This window comes from Engraulis encrasicolus, chromosome 21, assembly GCF_034702125.1.
Source record: "Engraulis encrasicolus isolate BLACKSEA-1 chromosome 21, IST_EnEncr_1.0, whole genome shotgun sequence".
NCBI classification, from domain to species: domain Eukaryota; kingdom Metazoa; phylum Chordata; class Actinopteri; order Clupeiformes; family Engraulidae; genus Engraulis; species Engraulis encrasicolus.
The window spans coordinates 8,367,453-8,381,593 of record NC_085877.1 but is presented as its reverse complement, the minus strand read 5'-3'; the positions used below and the strand labels follow the sequence as shown (position 1 = coordinate 8,381,593).

Here is a 14,141-nt window from a genome sequence, read left to right as displayed (position 1 = left end):
GTCATTAAATGCCTTGGGCCCTAAATATTGGCTATTGTGGATGTGCTAGAGCAATATCATCCTTAGATGCCTTAGGTCTTCTCTGGTAGTGTCTAGGGTCAAATCCAGATAGGGTGAAATGGCATAGTCATTATGCTGCCTGCTGGTGGCAGCTAGATGTCCAAATAAGACAGCTTTGTTTTCATCTGCCTTTGGTGATAGTTATCTACTATCTATAGCAATATATTGTTCTCTCTTCTCTTTCTTTAGCCTACTCTTTAGCACACTGAATGACAGTTGTGTATGATAATGTGCTATATATTGATTGAATATGGGGCCCATCTAGATAATCATGCATATGGGTTCCGTTGTTACGCCACTGCCTGCATACATCCTCGATTATTAATTATTAATTTAAAAGGGGCCTCGGAATTGTTTCTTGCCCAGGGCCTCAGATTTCCTAAAACCGCCCCTGGGCAACAACAAAGTTAATCTGCTATGATTACAGGTCAGACTGTAAATTATCCGCCGTCAGGAACTTCTAGAGCTAGTTGTACACGCAATCAAACGCGCAAAACTTTGAGGATGAAACGCACGGTAGCTAACTGTCAGCCAGAGCTCTCAAGTCTCACGCATTGAGCGTGTGACACACTCTTCAGAGTGTTTTCACACTCTCACACGCCACACATGCGTTTTCACACGCCCGTCAAAATAACTCGCCAGAGTCAAATTTTCGTCTGGCTGTTTTTTAAAGCTTTGCTAAGGGTTCTGATGAACTCCTGCAGGCTTGGACGCGCATGATATGATAGGATTTGATGCATCAACCTAGAGGTATTGTGCGCCAGCTTGCACAACAATGGTGACAACTCTTTAAAATATAAAATAAACCCATCCACCCCAACATCGCGATCATAAAATGTTCACAATAATATCTCCAGTATATTTACACCCCCAGTACATTAAACATTCACAAACACACTTAAAAACCCAAAACAGTAATAGCATAACCCACTCCCAGCGTGCTCAGCTTCAGGAAGTAACAGGCACAGTGTCACAGGGTGACTATCATGGGTAAGGCGGAATCTATAAGAAATGGCGTTGTTTTCCTTGGGAGAGTTTTAGAAGACGGACATGTGCGATCGGGAAACGCACACGCCAGACTAATGAGTGTAAACAAGCGCAGGTGGAGGAATGGGAGGATGGGACCGGTGATTGGTGGTTTTCGGGTGGGCCATTGGTTAAATGTTCAGTTGCCAAACATGACGGGAGACGACTGGGGGGAGAGGAGGACGCAGCGAGAGCGGGAGAGAGAAAGTTCGGAGGTGGAGGGACGACCACGACCCCGAAGCAGCCACAGGAGACGTGATGCCCGTGAGCCGGTGACCGGATGGGACCAGGCAAGAGCCAGACGATGACTGCGCGATCCTATGGATCCGGATGGAGGAAACCGACTGCTCGACAGAGGGAGCGGAGGCGGCATATTGCCAGATGGATGCCCGCGACCCGAGCAATGCTATTAAAGCCTCGTTGGATGTCAGGGGGGTGGGATCGCCTACCCCTCGCAAAGATAAGTTACTCATCGTTTTGCCTGGTCGCCATGGCCTCCCAGTTGGAGTCCTCTCCAAGATGTGCGCTGCGCACTATGTGCATGGACGTTCTCTCCTCTCCTCCTCTCTCTCTCTCTCTCTCTCTCTCTCTCTCGCGCTCTCTCTCTCTCTCTCTCTCTCTCTCTCGCGCTCTCGCTCGTGCGCTCTCTCTCCGGTCGCTCTCTCTCCCTCTCTCTTTCCTTGTCGTGGCCCGGCCAGTGGTTAGAATAGTCATATTTCATTAGACTGACTAGGCTACTGATTTCGTTTAGTGTGTTTTATGTTTGGGTTGCCGTGCATGAAGAAAGCTGTGCACTCATATTCTTGCTTTGGCACCTCATGTTCTGAGGTTAGATGTAGTGTTGTGATGAGGAAAAAGGAGCAATATCACATTTGTCGCTAGTAGAATAGCTGAATGGCTAGTGACTTGGGATAACCACAAGTCACAATGGCCAGCAAGCGGAAAAGTTAATGTCAAGACCTGACACACACACACACACACACACACACACACACACACACACACACACACACACACACACACACACACACACACACAGCTGTGGTTGGTGAATAAGAGTGGTTCATCTCATGTGCCATAAGCAAAGAGCAGCCAAAATGGATGTTTTTTTGTTTTTTGTTTTCTTTGTTTGATCTATGCATTTCCTGAAAAGAACCTTTGACATTTAGTTTATTAAAAAAAAGAAAGAATTCACTTCATTGTCCGTGTGTTCATATATCTGTATGTCGTAGAGTATTTCACTAGAAATATAATAATTAATGAGGAAATGTCAGTGCCAGCACCCATCTTTTGCATGGGCCTTTGGGTTTCTCAAGCTAACTTGGTTGTTTTGGAAGGGAATATATAAAATGATGATTATTATTATAACACACACAAAATATTCAACATATTTTAGTTTTCTTTACTAGATGAAACAAATGTCATAACTAGGCCTATTAGTGCTACTTATGTGTTATTGTTGTTGTAATAACCGGCCGATGGGCCGTTGGGCCGAAGGTTCGGTGCCCCCCCCTCCCCCCACCCAATCTCACTCCCAACAAACTTCAAAACTTGAGAGCCCTGCTGTCAGTGATAGCCGTCCCATTTGGGGCTATGAATAATGTTAGTAGAAAGTCACAATGCATAAGGCAAACCCTTAATGAAAAGGACATCATATGCAGTTAAAAGTAAACGCTTCTTCTTTCGATCTATCTGCCGCGGCAGGTGCAATGATTATGGAAACGTGTCCTACCTTCTTCCAGCTATGCATTCCATGCCGACTTATTAGCCTTTCTTGGAATCTCACTCCAACACGTCTACCAACTGTCATTGCACTTTAAAGGCATTAATTTAGGCTATTTTCTTCTCTGCCATCAGCAACAAGCATGTTGATGGCCTATATTCTATATGGGAGGTGGGGAGCTGAGCGGTCCTTGCTTGCCAACTGTGACTCGCAGCCTGCTTGCTTATGTTTTTTCCGGAGTGGGCGCGCAGCAAAATAAGTGTTTCAATCGTGCCCAGTCACAGTCTCTGTTCCTCTCAAACTAGACTTGAAATTAAATACACCTTATTTGTATATCATATGATATATTCCCGCATTATATGAGACATAATAGGCGTAGGCTATTTATTTTAATAATCTCTCTCGTCTTGCTGCGCCGTCACCGAATTCTTGATCGCTCGTGTTCTTTTTTTTTTTACGTAAGAACAGGGAATAGCTCAAGGAACTGATGAGTCAATCTGTTGTATCACACCAGTGGAGTTATAACTAAATCTGTGCACCAAACACATATCTCGTCCCCTTCTCATGACCAGGAGTGCTCTCCATTTGAGTTCAGTTGGAAAGTAAAAGTTGTAAATTATTTGACATAAATTATACAGACGGAAATCCGTCCAAACAAAAGTCCAGTTGACGGAAATCCCCCGTAGCGACGGAGAACTTTAATCCATGGCTTACTTGTAATTTTACTGTCCATAACGGAACTCAGTATGAGCAGATCTTTCATTGGAGCCTAATATTAAGGCTCGCTGACCATTTTGAAAAATTGACATTTAAAGAGCCAAAAGTAGCAGCCATCTTGAATTTGAAGGTCAAAATAGGTCAAATAAATCAATCTACATTATTTGTGAATTTCTTGACCCAAATAGTCTCAGAAACCATGTATTATGCAGCACTGTGGGTAAAACCATTAAAAAGTAAATTTCCAGCTTGGCTGGCAGCAGCCATTTTGGATATAGGGCTCTACAAAAAATTCCCCACATTTTTGTGAGGGGCGTCCCGACTCATTTTTTTATTTAACCTTTATAGATGACAAATCCAGTGAGAAACTAACCTTTCCTCCACACAGTCACGCAGTGATGGGCAGTAGCTTAGCTACTTGTAGCGAAGCTACTAGTTTAACTACATTCCCCAGTAGCTTGGTTGTAGCTTCACTACTTTATGTTTTAAGTAACTTCCCTGTAGTTAAGCTATTTTTTGTCTCAAGTAGCGATGTAGCTTCCACAAAAGCTACATTTTGTCCCGCAATGTTGCTCGAAGAAAATTTTTTGACTATCTTTCCTGAGATCTAGGCAGTCACACAGGGGTTCCAAGACCCACCTGCATGAAATTAAGTCAGAGGTGGGATATACTTGTAACTTCGGTGCACATGCCAGGGAGTGCCCCATACCGTCCCTCAGAAACATATCCATGTCCCCCCTTGGACTTATTGGGGTCACCCTATGCCTGTGGCCTATAATGATATTTGAAACATAGGCTACTGAATGTATAATAAATATCAATAAAGTATAGTGACATCAATAACGTTTTTTAATGAAAGTAGGCCTATCTGTTATTTTATCAAGCTGACATTATGTCGGGACAATATAGCTTCTGGTGTAGTGAACTACATTTCCGCACATTTTTGTAGCTTAGCTCACTACATTTCTGATGGTGGTAGCTTTAGTGTAGTGAAGCTTAATTTATGGTTGAGTAGCTAATAGCTTAGCTCACTACATTTTACAAGTAGCTTGCCCAACACTGCAGTCACGGAACTTCTATTGATGACCCAACTATACAGGTATATGCAGAAAATCGCGTTCATTTTCTGTAATGAGGGAAAATGGCGTGCATTTTGTGTAATGAGGGAAAATGAATTAAACTTGGCTACCCTAGTGGCAGATAGCTGAAACTAACTAGCTAAAACTGACTCCTGACTATGTTTGCTCAAGGAGGCAGGCAGGGGAGATATTAGCAGGGGAGTGGTTAGTTGTCTCAGCCCCATGGAGAAAGGGGTCAAGAATTGGGTCCCAAGTACATTATATGTATGGAGGGGGTGGCTTCTCAGATTACTTTGTCCAGGGCCTGGCCAAAGCAGTCAGCAGCCCTATGTGTGTTTATGTTTCTTGGTAGTTACCTTCTGTAGTAAAAATTAGCCCTTGGTCTACAGATAGGGAGTTCATCTTCTTTTACAGTGTTCTTCTGTAATACAGAACACATAATGGGGAAATTAAAATGTGCAGTATACAATAGCTGAGCAATGTTGATGAACAAGGTGAACAGATACATCTTTGCAATGTTTACAGATGCATTCTGTTTCATGGTATTGATGATAAAGATGAATGAAGCATGTAATTAAATAAGATATAGTTAAATCACATCTCACTGTCTCTCCATCTGCTTTGGCATCTTGCGGAAAACCCTGATCAGCTGGAGCAGCAACATAAGGACAATGGTCCCTTGACACTCCACTATGCAAATCTTTTTTGGCTGCAATTAAAATATTATATAAAAACATGAATATAATACAATGTAATATTAAAATATTGTACTGAATAATATACAAACAGTTATACATGCTGTCATATTTCTTCAGTATTTGCATTTAAATGAAGCTTAAGGGTTGAATGACAGACCTTTAATAAAACCCTCCTCCTCACTGGTTTGGCTTTTGAACTATATATGAAATGTAAAAACAAAACAAAGTAACAGATTTTTTACTTGCTCTTCATCAAAGAAGGTGGAGCTAACAAGAAGCAACACTCAATACAACGCCCCATTGTAATACTCTGCCCCATGATTTTCGGCCGCAGCCGCCATTCTGGAATGAATATCGGACAAATTACATTGGAATGCATCGGGAATGTGTACAGGATTTCTACATAATACGGTAAAACTACATCGATATAACTATCGGAAATTCTTCAGTTATGAATGCTTATACCATCTCATGTGTTTTTTTCAACATAATCAGTGCAGAACTTGATTATCTATAAGGCTGAAGTTGCCAAAGTAGCTAGCCATATTGTGCTAACTTTAGCATTAGATCCGTGGTCTTTCCTATGGCCAAAGAACGTAGCTATGGCTACGGGTCATAACACAGTGGCGTACGTGATTCCAGAATGGCGGATTTGACTCAAAACTGACTCAAAACGCCCTCTATTTACTATTTCCCATAAAAGACCTGAGTGTCGCTCCTTATTAGACCCACTCTCGTTGTCTTCATGGACATATTATGACATTATTATCTGAAACCAAGAGAATGAGTGACAAGTACTGATACCTCAAAGGAACTTGCCAGGGAACTGTCGTCAACGTCTGATGCCTAGGGAAACCAGTTTGTTATTTGAGATGCAAATGCTTATCTCTTCTTTAGGTGTGGTGTTAATCAGCAACCCTTACTGGGGATTCATAAATTAAAGGCCCTATATATAATAATGGTTTGTCTAGTCGACATGCTGTACCATTTCACATCTAAGGCAGTAACAGAGTGAAACATCCCGCAAATCATTCTCTGTCTGGTTCTAAACACAGATATGAACATTACATGCTGTATTTAGCCTGGAATGTACTGTCTTGGGGCAGTTACAGTGTTTTTCACAGATGTTGTGTTAAAGCCACCTACAGGATGTGTGCATGTAATGTGCGCATCGCCTTGTCAGCGAATTAATGGCAGCATTATACCAACTAAACATGATGACGATTGGACTTCAGCCATTCATTCCAATGCAAAAGTCATCGTGGCATCTAGTGTTCATATCTATGGGTTCTAAACAATTGGCTCGTCCGTGATGGTGCATGCAGTGGAAGTCTGCAACCTTTTTAAAGTGCCCATTATCTGATAGTAGGCATTGTCTATTTCCTCCAAATCATAGTTATCCAACATTGTGTAGTATCATTCTCGATTCTGATTGGCTGACCCACGACTTCTTGTGGCTTATGGGGCACCTAAGTCTCCACCCCTTCCGGGCGGCTTGTGGGGCTGGCAACGCAAACACTTTTGACTGGGCTGTAATGGACTGATCAAAGCTATTTTCCGACCCACCTCGCATTTCCCCGTCGATCACACATATGCTGTGCCTCAGAATTAATAACAACCAATGGTGTGCTTGTTGACTTCACTTGGCAAGCGTTTTTTGAGTTGTGTGTGTGCAAAAATATGTAATTATTTGGACTACACAACATACGTCGCATGTCCGACGTGCAGCTACTTAAGTGACGGTGCAGCGGTAGGGTTGGCTGTGCCTCGGTTCACGTCAGATATGCGAGGCGCACATGTAGTCTCTAACACAGTTTTGCACAAAAGCAAAAATAAAGTTTCTTGCGTGTCGGAAATGAGTGGTCTTACGACGCAAATCCAAACCTTTCAAATTCACTGTCATCATATGTGAAATCCGGAGCACATGCCAAACGGGATGAGGATTTAGCTTGACTCGCTCCATTAACTCGCATTCAAAATTTTGAGCGCTCCATCCCCATGGATCGGAAGTAGAAGGGCGTGACTTAGGTGCCCCATTGCTGAAACACTACACACATAGGTCTGGAATCCGGAGAATGTCTCAAGCCAGAAAATTGCCGGAGCATTTACTGTCTCAATATCAATGGCGGCTTGCATTGAGGAGTCACAGGAGAGATTATAGACTATATTGACTATAGAAATTAAGAGAAAACATTTGAAGGAGGTTGTTGGACAAATGATAGATAAATGATAGATAAAGCTATGCCTTCTGAAGGTGAAGCCAACACGTGATCTCTGAGACCTAGTAGTGGAGCTCACGAATCTGTGCGGAACTGCACAGGTCAGGTAAGCATCAGGCATCTTAAAATACTCCAACAGTTTTTGGAGACATGATAGGGCTGCAGTGTTTAGGTGCCAAACCTGATAGATGCTGTGGTGTCGTCGCTGCTGGGTCTGTAAGGATAGAACCTCCCCTTCTGTGCGGAGAAGCTGCACCTGGAGCTCATCGCATTTCTCCCGCAGTTCACGTATCTGCTTGCGATACTCGTCCTTCTCCTGGAGATTCTGCATTATCTCCTTGTGGTACTCCTCTCTGGTGGCCATGGCCTATTTAAAATGCACAGGGTGTGCAGAATCATTAGGCAGATAGGTATTAGGCATTTTTTGACCATATTGTAGCAGGGCGCACCTGAAGGTAACGGGTAGAACTGTCCACGTACAATGAATATTGTCCCTGGTCATCTGCCGTAGTTAAATGACGTCACGGGACTCCGCTAGCCTGTGAATGGTCAATCGGTATTGGCACCTAGGCCATTGTTTCTATAAAAACAGCTGAGAGAGGTGGCTAGCTGGAGGTCCCTCTGTGCTGAGGTTTTGCTGCTGTTGGGCTCTGTGCTGCCGAGCAAGGTATGTACTACCAACAGTTTATGCTTAGAGAAATGCAATCCTGTAGAACTGTGTACTTAAAATACGATTGATTAACAGGCTAGCTGGAGATCCCCGTGGCGTCCAGAGACTTATCCCCAGCCATTTGTGGCTGTAGTCTACCCTGATGTGGTTAGAGATCCTCTGGTGCTTGGATCATTTACGTGCCCATTGTGTCCGGTGTCCTCTGATGTAAGGTATGTGTTCATGTTCCACTGTATGTTGTATGTAATTTTGTAAAAGCTTTTATTTAATATACTGCCACTGTACTAATGTTTGCCTGTTTTCCCCTATATCCCTCAGAGTGTCATCGAGGGTCGGGGTACGATGCGAACTGTAGGCCGATTGTCTGCCGCTGTTTTGCCCTAGTTAAGTTTATATTTTTTGTTTGTTTTGTTTAGTGGCATTCCTTTATGTTCCTTTGGGATTGCATGGCTGCATTTAGGGATGCACGATGTCAAAAATTTCGGCCGATACCGATATCCGATTATGATATTGCGGTTTTGGCCGATGACCGATATTAACCGATACCGATGTTTTTCTTTCTTTTTTAAAAAAAAGAGATGACAATGATGCAAACAAACATAATTTTTGAATGTCGTCTTATTTCCAAAAACACAAAATCACAAAAACTCCTTGTGATAATTAGATAAAAAATAGAGACAAAATAGAAGACAAACAGTGAAAGTCATCGTCAAGTCCATTCTTTTAGAACCGTAACATATTAAAAAAAAACATCGGCGTTAACATCGGCCCAGTTTTACCCATCAGACCGATGTCCGATGTGTTGAATATCGGCCGATATCGGCCGATACGATACATATGGCCCATACATCGTGCATCCCTAGCTGCATTGGTAGCTGCATGTAGCTTAATTGGGTAAAGGGCAAATAAATTGTCTGTGACTATATTCCTCTCATATGGCTTTCAGGCAGACCAGAACGGAGCCGGTGTCGGTGCTCACACCAGTTACGTTCGGCACTAAAGTGTTTGTCTGCGAACCGCCAGTGTTCATACCGGTCTCTGAACTTTTTCCGCACGTGACTGTGTTACCCGGATGAACCTGCTGACGACCACGCTGTCGTCACGGTTCGCAGAGAAAAACCTGGTATTTTGCAGTTCGCATTGCGAACCAATTTTCCGGTTCGCGAACGCAAATATCTGTGGCGTGAACACGACGGTCGGTTCGCGATTAGGTGCGGGAACGGGCTCCAGCACGGTTCTCAGTCGGCCTGAATGCGCTATCAGTGACCAGCACATTGCACACCTGCCCCTGGAAGACCCATCTACTCAAGAGTACAGTCCCTCTGTTGAAAGATAAGTGGCATTTGTTCAGCATAGTGGAAGTGCATGTGTTTTAGAATGCCCGTGTAACATTGTGGAATTGTACTAATCACAGTGTTTGTCGGTTTGCTCCCTCTCTTTTCAGCCAGGTGCTCTGGGCCTACGCGAGTGGCAGGACGAGTCCCCGGGATGTGGATCTACTTCGGGTTGGTTCACATTTCGGGTGCCCCTCCCCCTTTAAAATCAGTGAAACGGTGAGAAGGGGGATCTCCTCCTCACAGTCAGGGGCTGTTCACTCACGGAACTTGCTATTAGCCACAATTGGCTAACCCTAACCACGGGACAGTGCAAAATGAATGGGTGTCAATGGAGTTTTTTACCATTATAATTTTTGTGATTTTTTATAATTTTTTGTCCTGAAATACTAATATTAAGTTCGAAGCTAGAAATAATAAGACCCCATTTGAGTAGCGTTTCGATTATTTTGCGCCACTAGATTATTATATACTGGGTCACAAAGCTAAATTTTTATGGGGCCAAACCCATAAACATTAGCACGATGCTAGCGAGTACAGGTTGAAATCTTCAAACCTGCTGTAAAACTACACACCTGAACGATTTGTCAATACAGCCTATTGTTAAACAACAGTCATCGTGCTTACCAGGAATGTTTTGTTGATAATATTTGTGACTGGAAATGGCAGTAGCAATGTATTTAGCATGGGTTCCCCTTTCCATTCCATACATTTTCTCACATGAAGGACTGGCCTACGCTCGTTACTGCAGAATGCATGCAAAGCTAACTGGCTACAATGGGAACCAATGAGACTGAGCCTTCTCCCTGTGTTCTAATTTCTCTGTCACAGTCAAATGTAAACAGGCATGATGGGAATTGGGTTATTGGCAAAGTAGATTTAAATGGGTAGGTCAAAAAATCCAATCTGCAGTGTAAACATAGCCTAAATGTCAACAACATTGTGCATAAAGATGATGCTCTACTAGTTCCCCATCCCCCATAGCTCTGTCCCTGCCTCCAATTTAATTTGTTTAGCATTTGGCACCCCTCGGAGCAGAGTAGGTATTACAGCTACATGTCTTTGATGCCTATGGCTGGTAATTAAATGTGGTGAACTCATATGTTACACGATCCACCAATGCACGTATGAAAAGAAATGTACCTTCCCAAGTCATAAGGAATACTTGAAAACTGATGGTTATACTCGTACTCGTACTCGTACTCGTCAAGCACTTGCCGATACCAGGAACGATACTGCTATCACACAAAACAATGCAAAATCTTGTCACGTTCTGTGGACTTGAAAGCAGCATGGAAAAAAGTGCCATACATTTACTAACATTTAAATCTCACAGGTGGAAAAAAACAAGGCCATGCATTTATTTTCATTGTATTTTGGTGGTAAAAGGAATCGGTACTCGGTATCGGCAAGTACACACATTAATGTACTCGCACTTGTATCGGATTTCAAAAAATTGGTATTGGTGCATCCCGGGATCTGTTTGAAAGTTTCTTCCATGCACACTGTGCAGTATGAAGGCATGCAAGCACTAGCCTAGTTCTCACCAGACTTCTCTGTAGGCGCATTCAGGCCGACTGAGAACCGTGCCGGTGTCCGTTCTTGCACCTAATCGCAAACCGGCCGTCGTGTTCACACCACAGATTTTACCGTTCGCAACCCGAAAAGTCACAAAATACTTGTTTTATTTCTGCAAACCTTGACAACAACGTGGCTGTCAGCTGGTTCATCCGGGTAACACAGTCACATGCGGAAAAAGTTCAGAGCCCGGAATGAACACGGGCGCTTCGCAGGTAAGCACTTTAGTGCCAAACATAACTGGTCAGGGCACCGGCCCCGGCTCCATTCTGATCGGCCTGAAAACCCTACCAGTGTGTGTGTGTGTGTGTGTGTGTGTGTGTGTGTGTGTGTGTGTGTGTGTTTCAATGTCTATGGCCGCTCGCTTTGAGGAGTCAAAGGACAGATTATAGACTATATTGACTCTTTGGAGATGTTTTTGAAGGAATTTGTTGGTAGCAAAGTCAGACAAACGATAGTCATGCCTTCTGAAGGTGAAGCAAACATGTGCACTCCCAGACCTAGTAGTGGAGATCACGAAGCTGAGCAAAACCTACACAGGTCGGGTGAGAGTCAGGCAATGCAAGCACCACAATAAAGAAATACCACGAATGCTTGCCTTGTTTCTTTCCTTCATGACCTGCTCCATCTGATTCAAGATGTCCTCCATGCGGTCCTGGTACATCTTGGAGTCTTTCTGGAGCATCTCGCACTGGAGCTTCAGAACGTCCTGGTCCTCAAGGTGCTACGGATGAAACAGGAAGTCACACACCGACATTAAAGTAATACCCCCCCATCAAAAATAGAGTTTTTTAAGATGGGTGCCTGTCTTTCTACTGGCCCTTGTTTAAGACATATAGGGATGGTTAATTTTGAGCTTTCATCAGACACCTTTCGAGAACATTTGTATTGAAAGTGGGTCATATATAGTAGAATAGTAGCATACATTTCTAATGTGGTGCCTTCTTGGCCGAGAAAAGGCAGAAAATGACTTTTCATACATACGACTTTGTTGCGAGCGTCGATGTTGCGAAAGGCACGTCAGCGAGAACTTGTTGTCACGATGTGGGTGTTATCAGCGCATCTAAAGTCGGCCACAAATATGAACGAGACGATGAGCTCGCACCAGTTTGCTCTACTAACACACCACGTGTGAGGAGTGGGGGGATAGGCAATGAGGAGGAGCTGAAGTGGGGACCTGCGCAAACTTGTGTAGAGGTGTGAGACAAGACCCATATACACACGTGAGTGAGTTGTTGACCAACCAGTTCATGGGCGCGTGACCTCGGAGGCAGTCCGCCGACGAGCGTTGAAGGGGATAAGCAACTGCAGAGGTTGCAAGATCTGACTGCAGCCGCATTCATCCCGCGATAATTTGACACCATGTGACATGTCACCTCGTCAACGCAACGTCGACGAAATTTCGAAGTTTGACAGGAAATCTAACCGTCATGCAGCATTTTGATCCAGGGTGCATTGCTGTCTTCATGCGCATGCATGCGTTGATGCGAAATCGAATGCACTTATTGAGGCTCCAGTGAGCAGTGTTGCCAGATTGGGCTGTTTGGGATGGCCGTCTGCGGGTAAAAATGGCATTTTGCAGGAAAACTCGCCCAATCTTTCCCATAGACATCTATAGAATTGGACGGGATTTATTGCTTCCAGGCAGGTTTTGAGCATTTTTTGGGCTGGAAATCATCAGCCTCATCTGGCAACACTGCCAGTAAGTCACTGGCATAGCTGGAAAGGAGAAGCTGGAGCACACTGCAGCTTAGTTTTCAATTTGCATTGCAGTGCATTATGGGTGACTAAAAAGTCATTTTCTGAATTTTCTCGGCCAAGAAGGCAGCAAATTAGAAATGTATGCTACTATTCTACTATATATATGACCCACTTTCAATACAATATTCATGTCTCCACCGGTGGAATGCCCCTTTAACCAAAATGTTCTCGAAAGGTGTCGGATGAAAGCTCAGAGTCTCCCCTTCGCAACGATACCACACATAACAAAATGAACCATCCCTATATGTCTTAAACAAGGGCCAGTAAAAAGACAGGCACCCATCTTAAAAACCTTTAATTTTGATGGGGGGGGGTGTTACTTTAACGGCTGTTAACCCTAACTTGGCTGAACTTCCAGAAGTGTTATCATACCAAAATGTTAACTTCAGACATGTATCTTTTAAAAAATATATAAGCAACCTTTGCCCCTGTGAGTGGTACCGACATCTCACCTGGCCCGTGGACTAATTAATCAATTTTTAAAAATAACAATTTTGGAGGCTGCGGTTTAAAAGATGAAAATTGTGATTAAAACATAATCACACAGGGGGCAATATAAGTTTCCTGTCTTTGGATGTCCTTGAAACCAGAACATGTTGACAGGCTGGCGTTCCTGGCCAAAAATCTGTAGGCCTAAGCGTCATGCTATTGCCCTTCACATAATTATTCCAATTCCATTTCATTTAGTTCATCCCTTATATAATTTCCTCCAGCAAGGAGGTAATGTTTTCAGTCGCGTTGGTTTGTCTGTCTGTTTGTCTGTCTGTCTGTTTGTTTGTTTGTTTGTCAGCAGCATAACTCAAAAACTTATCAACGGATTTGGACAAAACTTTGTGAAGTTGTTAGTAATGACCCGAGGAACAAGTTATTAAATTCTGGTGGTGATCTGGATCACGAACCAGAACCAGGACTTTTTAAAAGATTCTTCATTTTTGCTGGCCTACATATCTAGACGCCCCTATTGACCAGAAATTGAATTGTGGGGACTCCACAAAAAGAACGCAGAAAGACTTAGGGTGTTACATAGTCAAATGTTCTATCTAACAGTTTCCTTGGCGGAGGTCTGCGCTCTCTGAGTGCTTCTAATTTAGTTTAGATTAGATTAGATTAGATTAGATTAGATAAAACTTCAGGTTCTTTTGCAGAGTTTCGTTCAAACTACGCTCTACGCCGGGTTAGCGTCCTCGCAGGACATTTCCATCGAAATACATATTTCAATCATGCCAGAGGCCACCTGGCTGCCTCCATTCCCGCCACCCTTGCGGGCGTATATAAG

General features: G+C 43.4%; 1 protein-coding gene across 1 annotated transcript in view; it reads right to left on the bottom strand.

Annotated features, from left to right (window-relative positions):
* Positions 1-14,141, bottom strand: part of card9 (caspase recruitment domain family, member 9) — a 62,085-nt gene that overhangs the window by 24,369 nt on the left and 23,575 nt on the right. Inside the window, exons 7-12 of the mRNA XM_063187485.1 lie at positions 11,703-11,828; positions 7,704-7,889; positions 6,108-6,149; positions 5,461-5,500; positions 5,211-5,314; positions 4,962-5,026 (exon numbers count right to left, since the gene is read on the bottom strand). Coding sequence (XP_063043555.1) covers positions 4,962-5,026; positions 5,211-5,314; positions 5,461-5,500; positions 6,108-6,149; positions 7,704-7,889; positions 11,703-11,828 — 563 coding nt within the window. The remainder of the gene's footprint in view (positions 1-4,961; positions 5,027-5,210; positions 5,315-5,460; positions 5,501-6,107; positions 6,150-7,703; positions 7,890-11,702; positions 11,829-14,141) is intronic.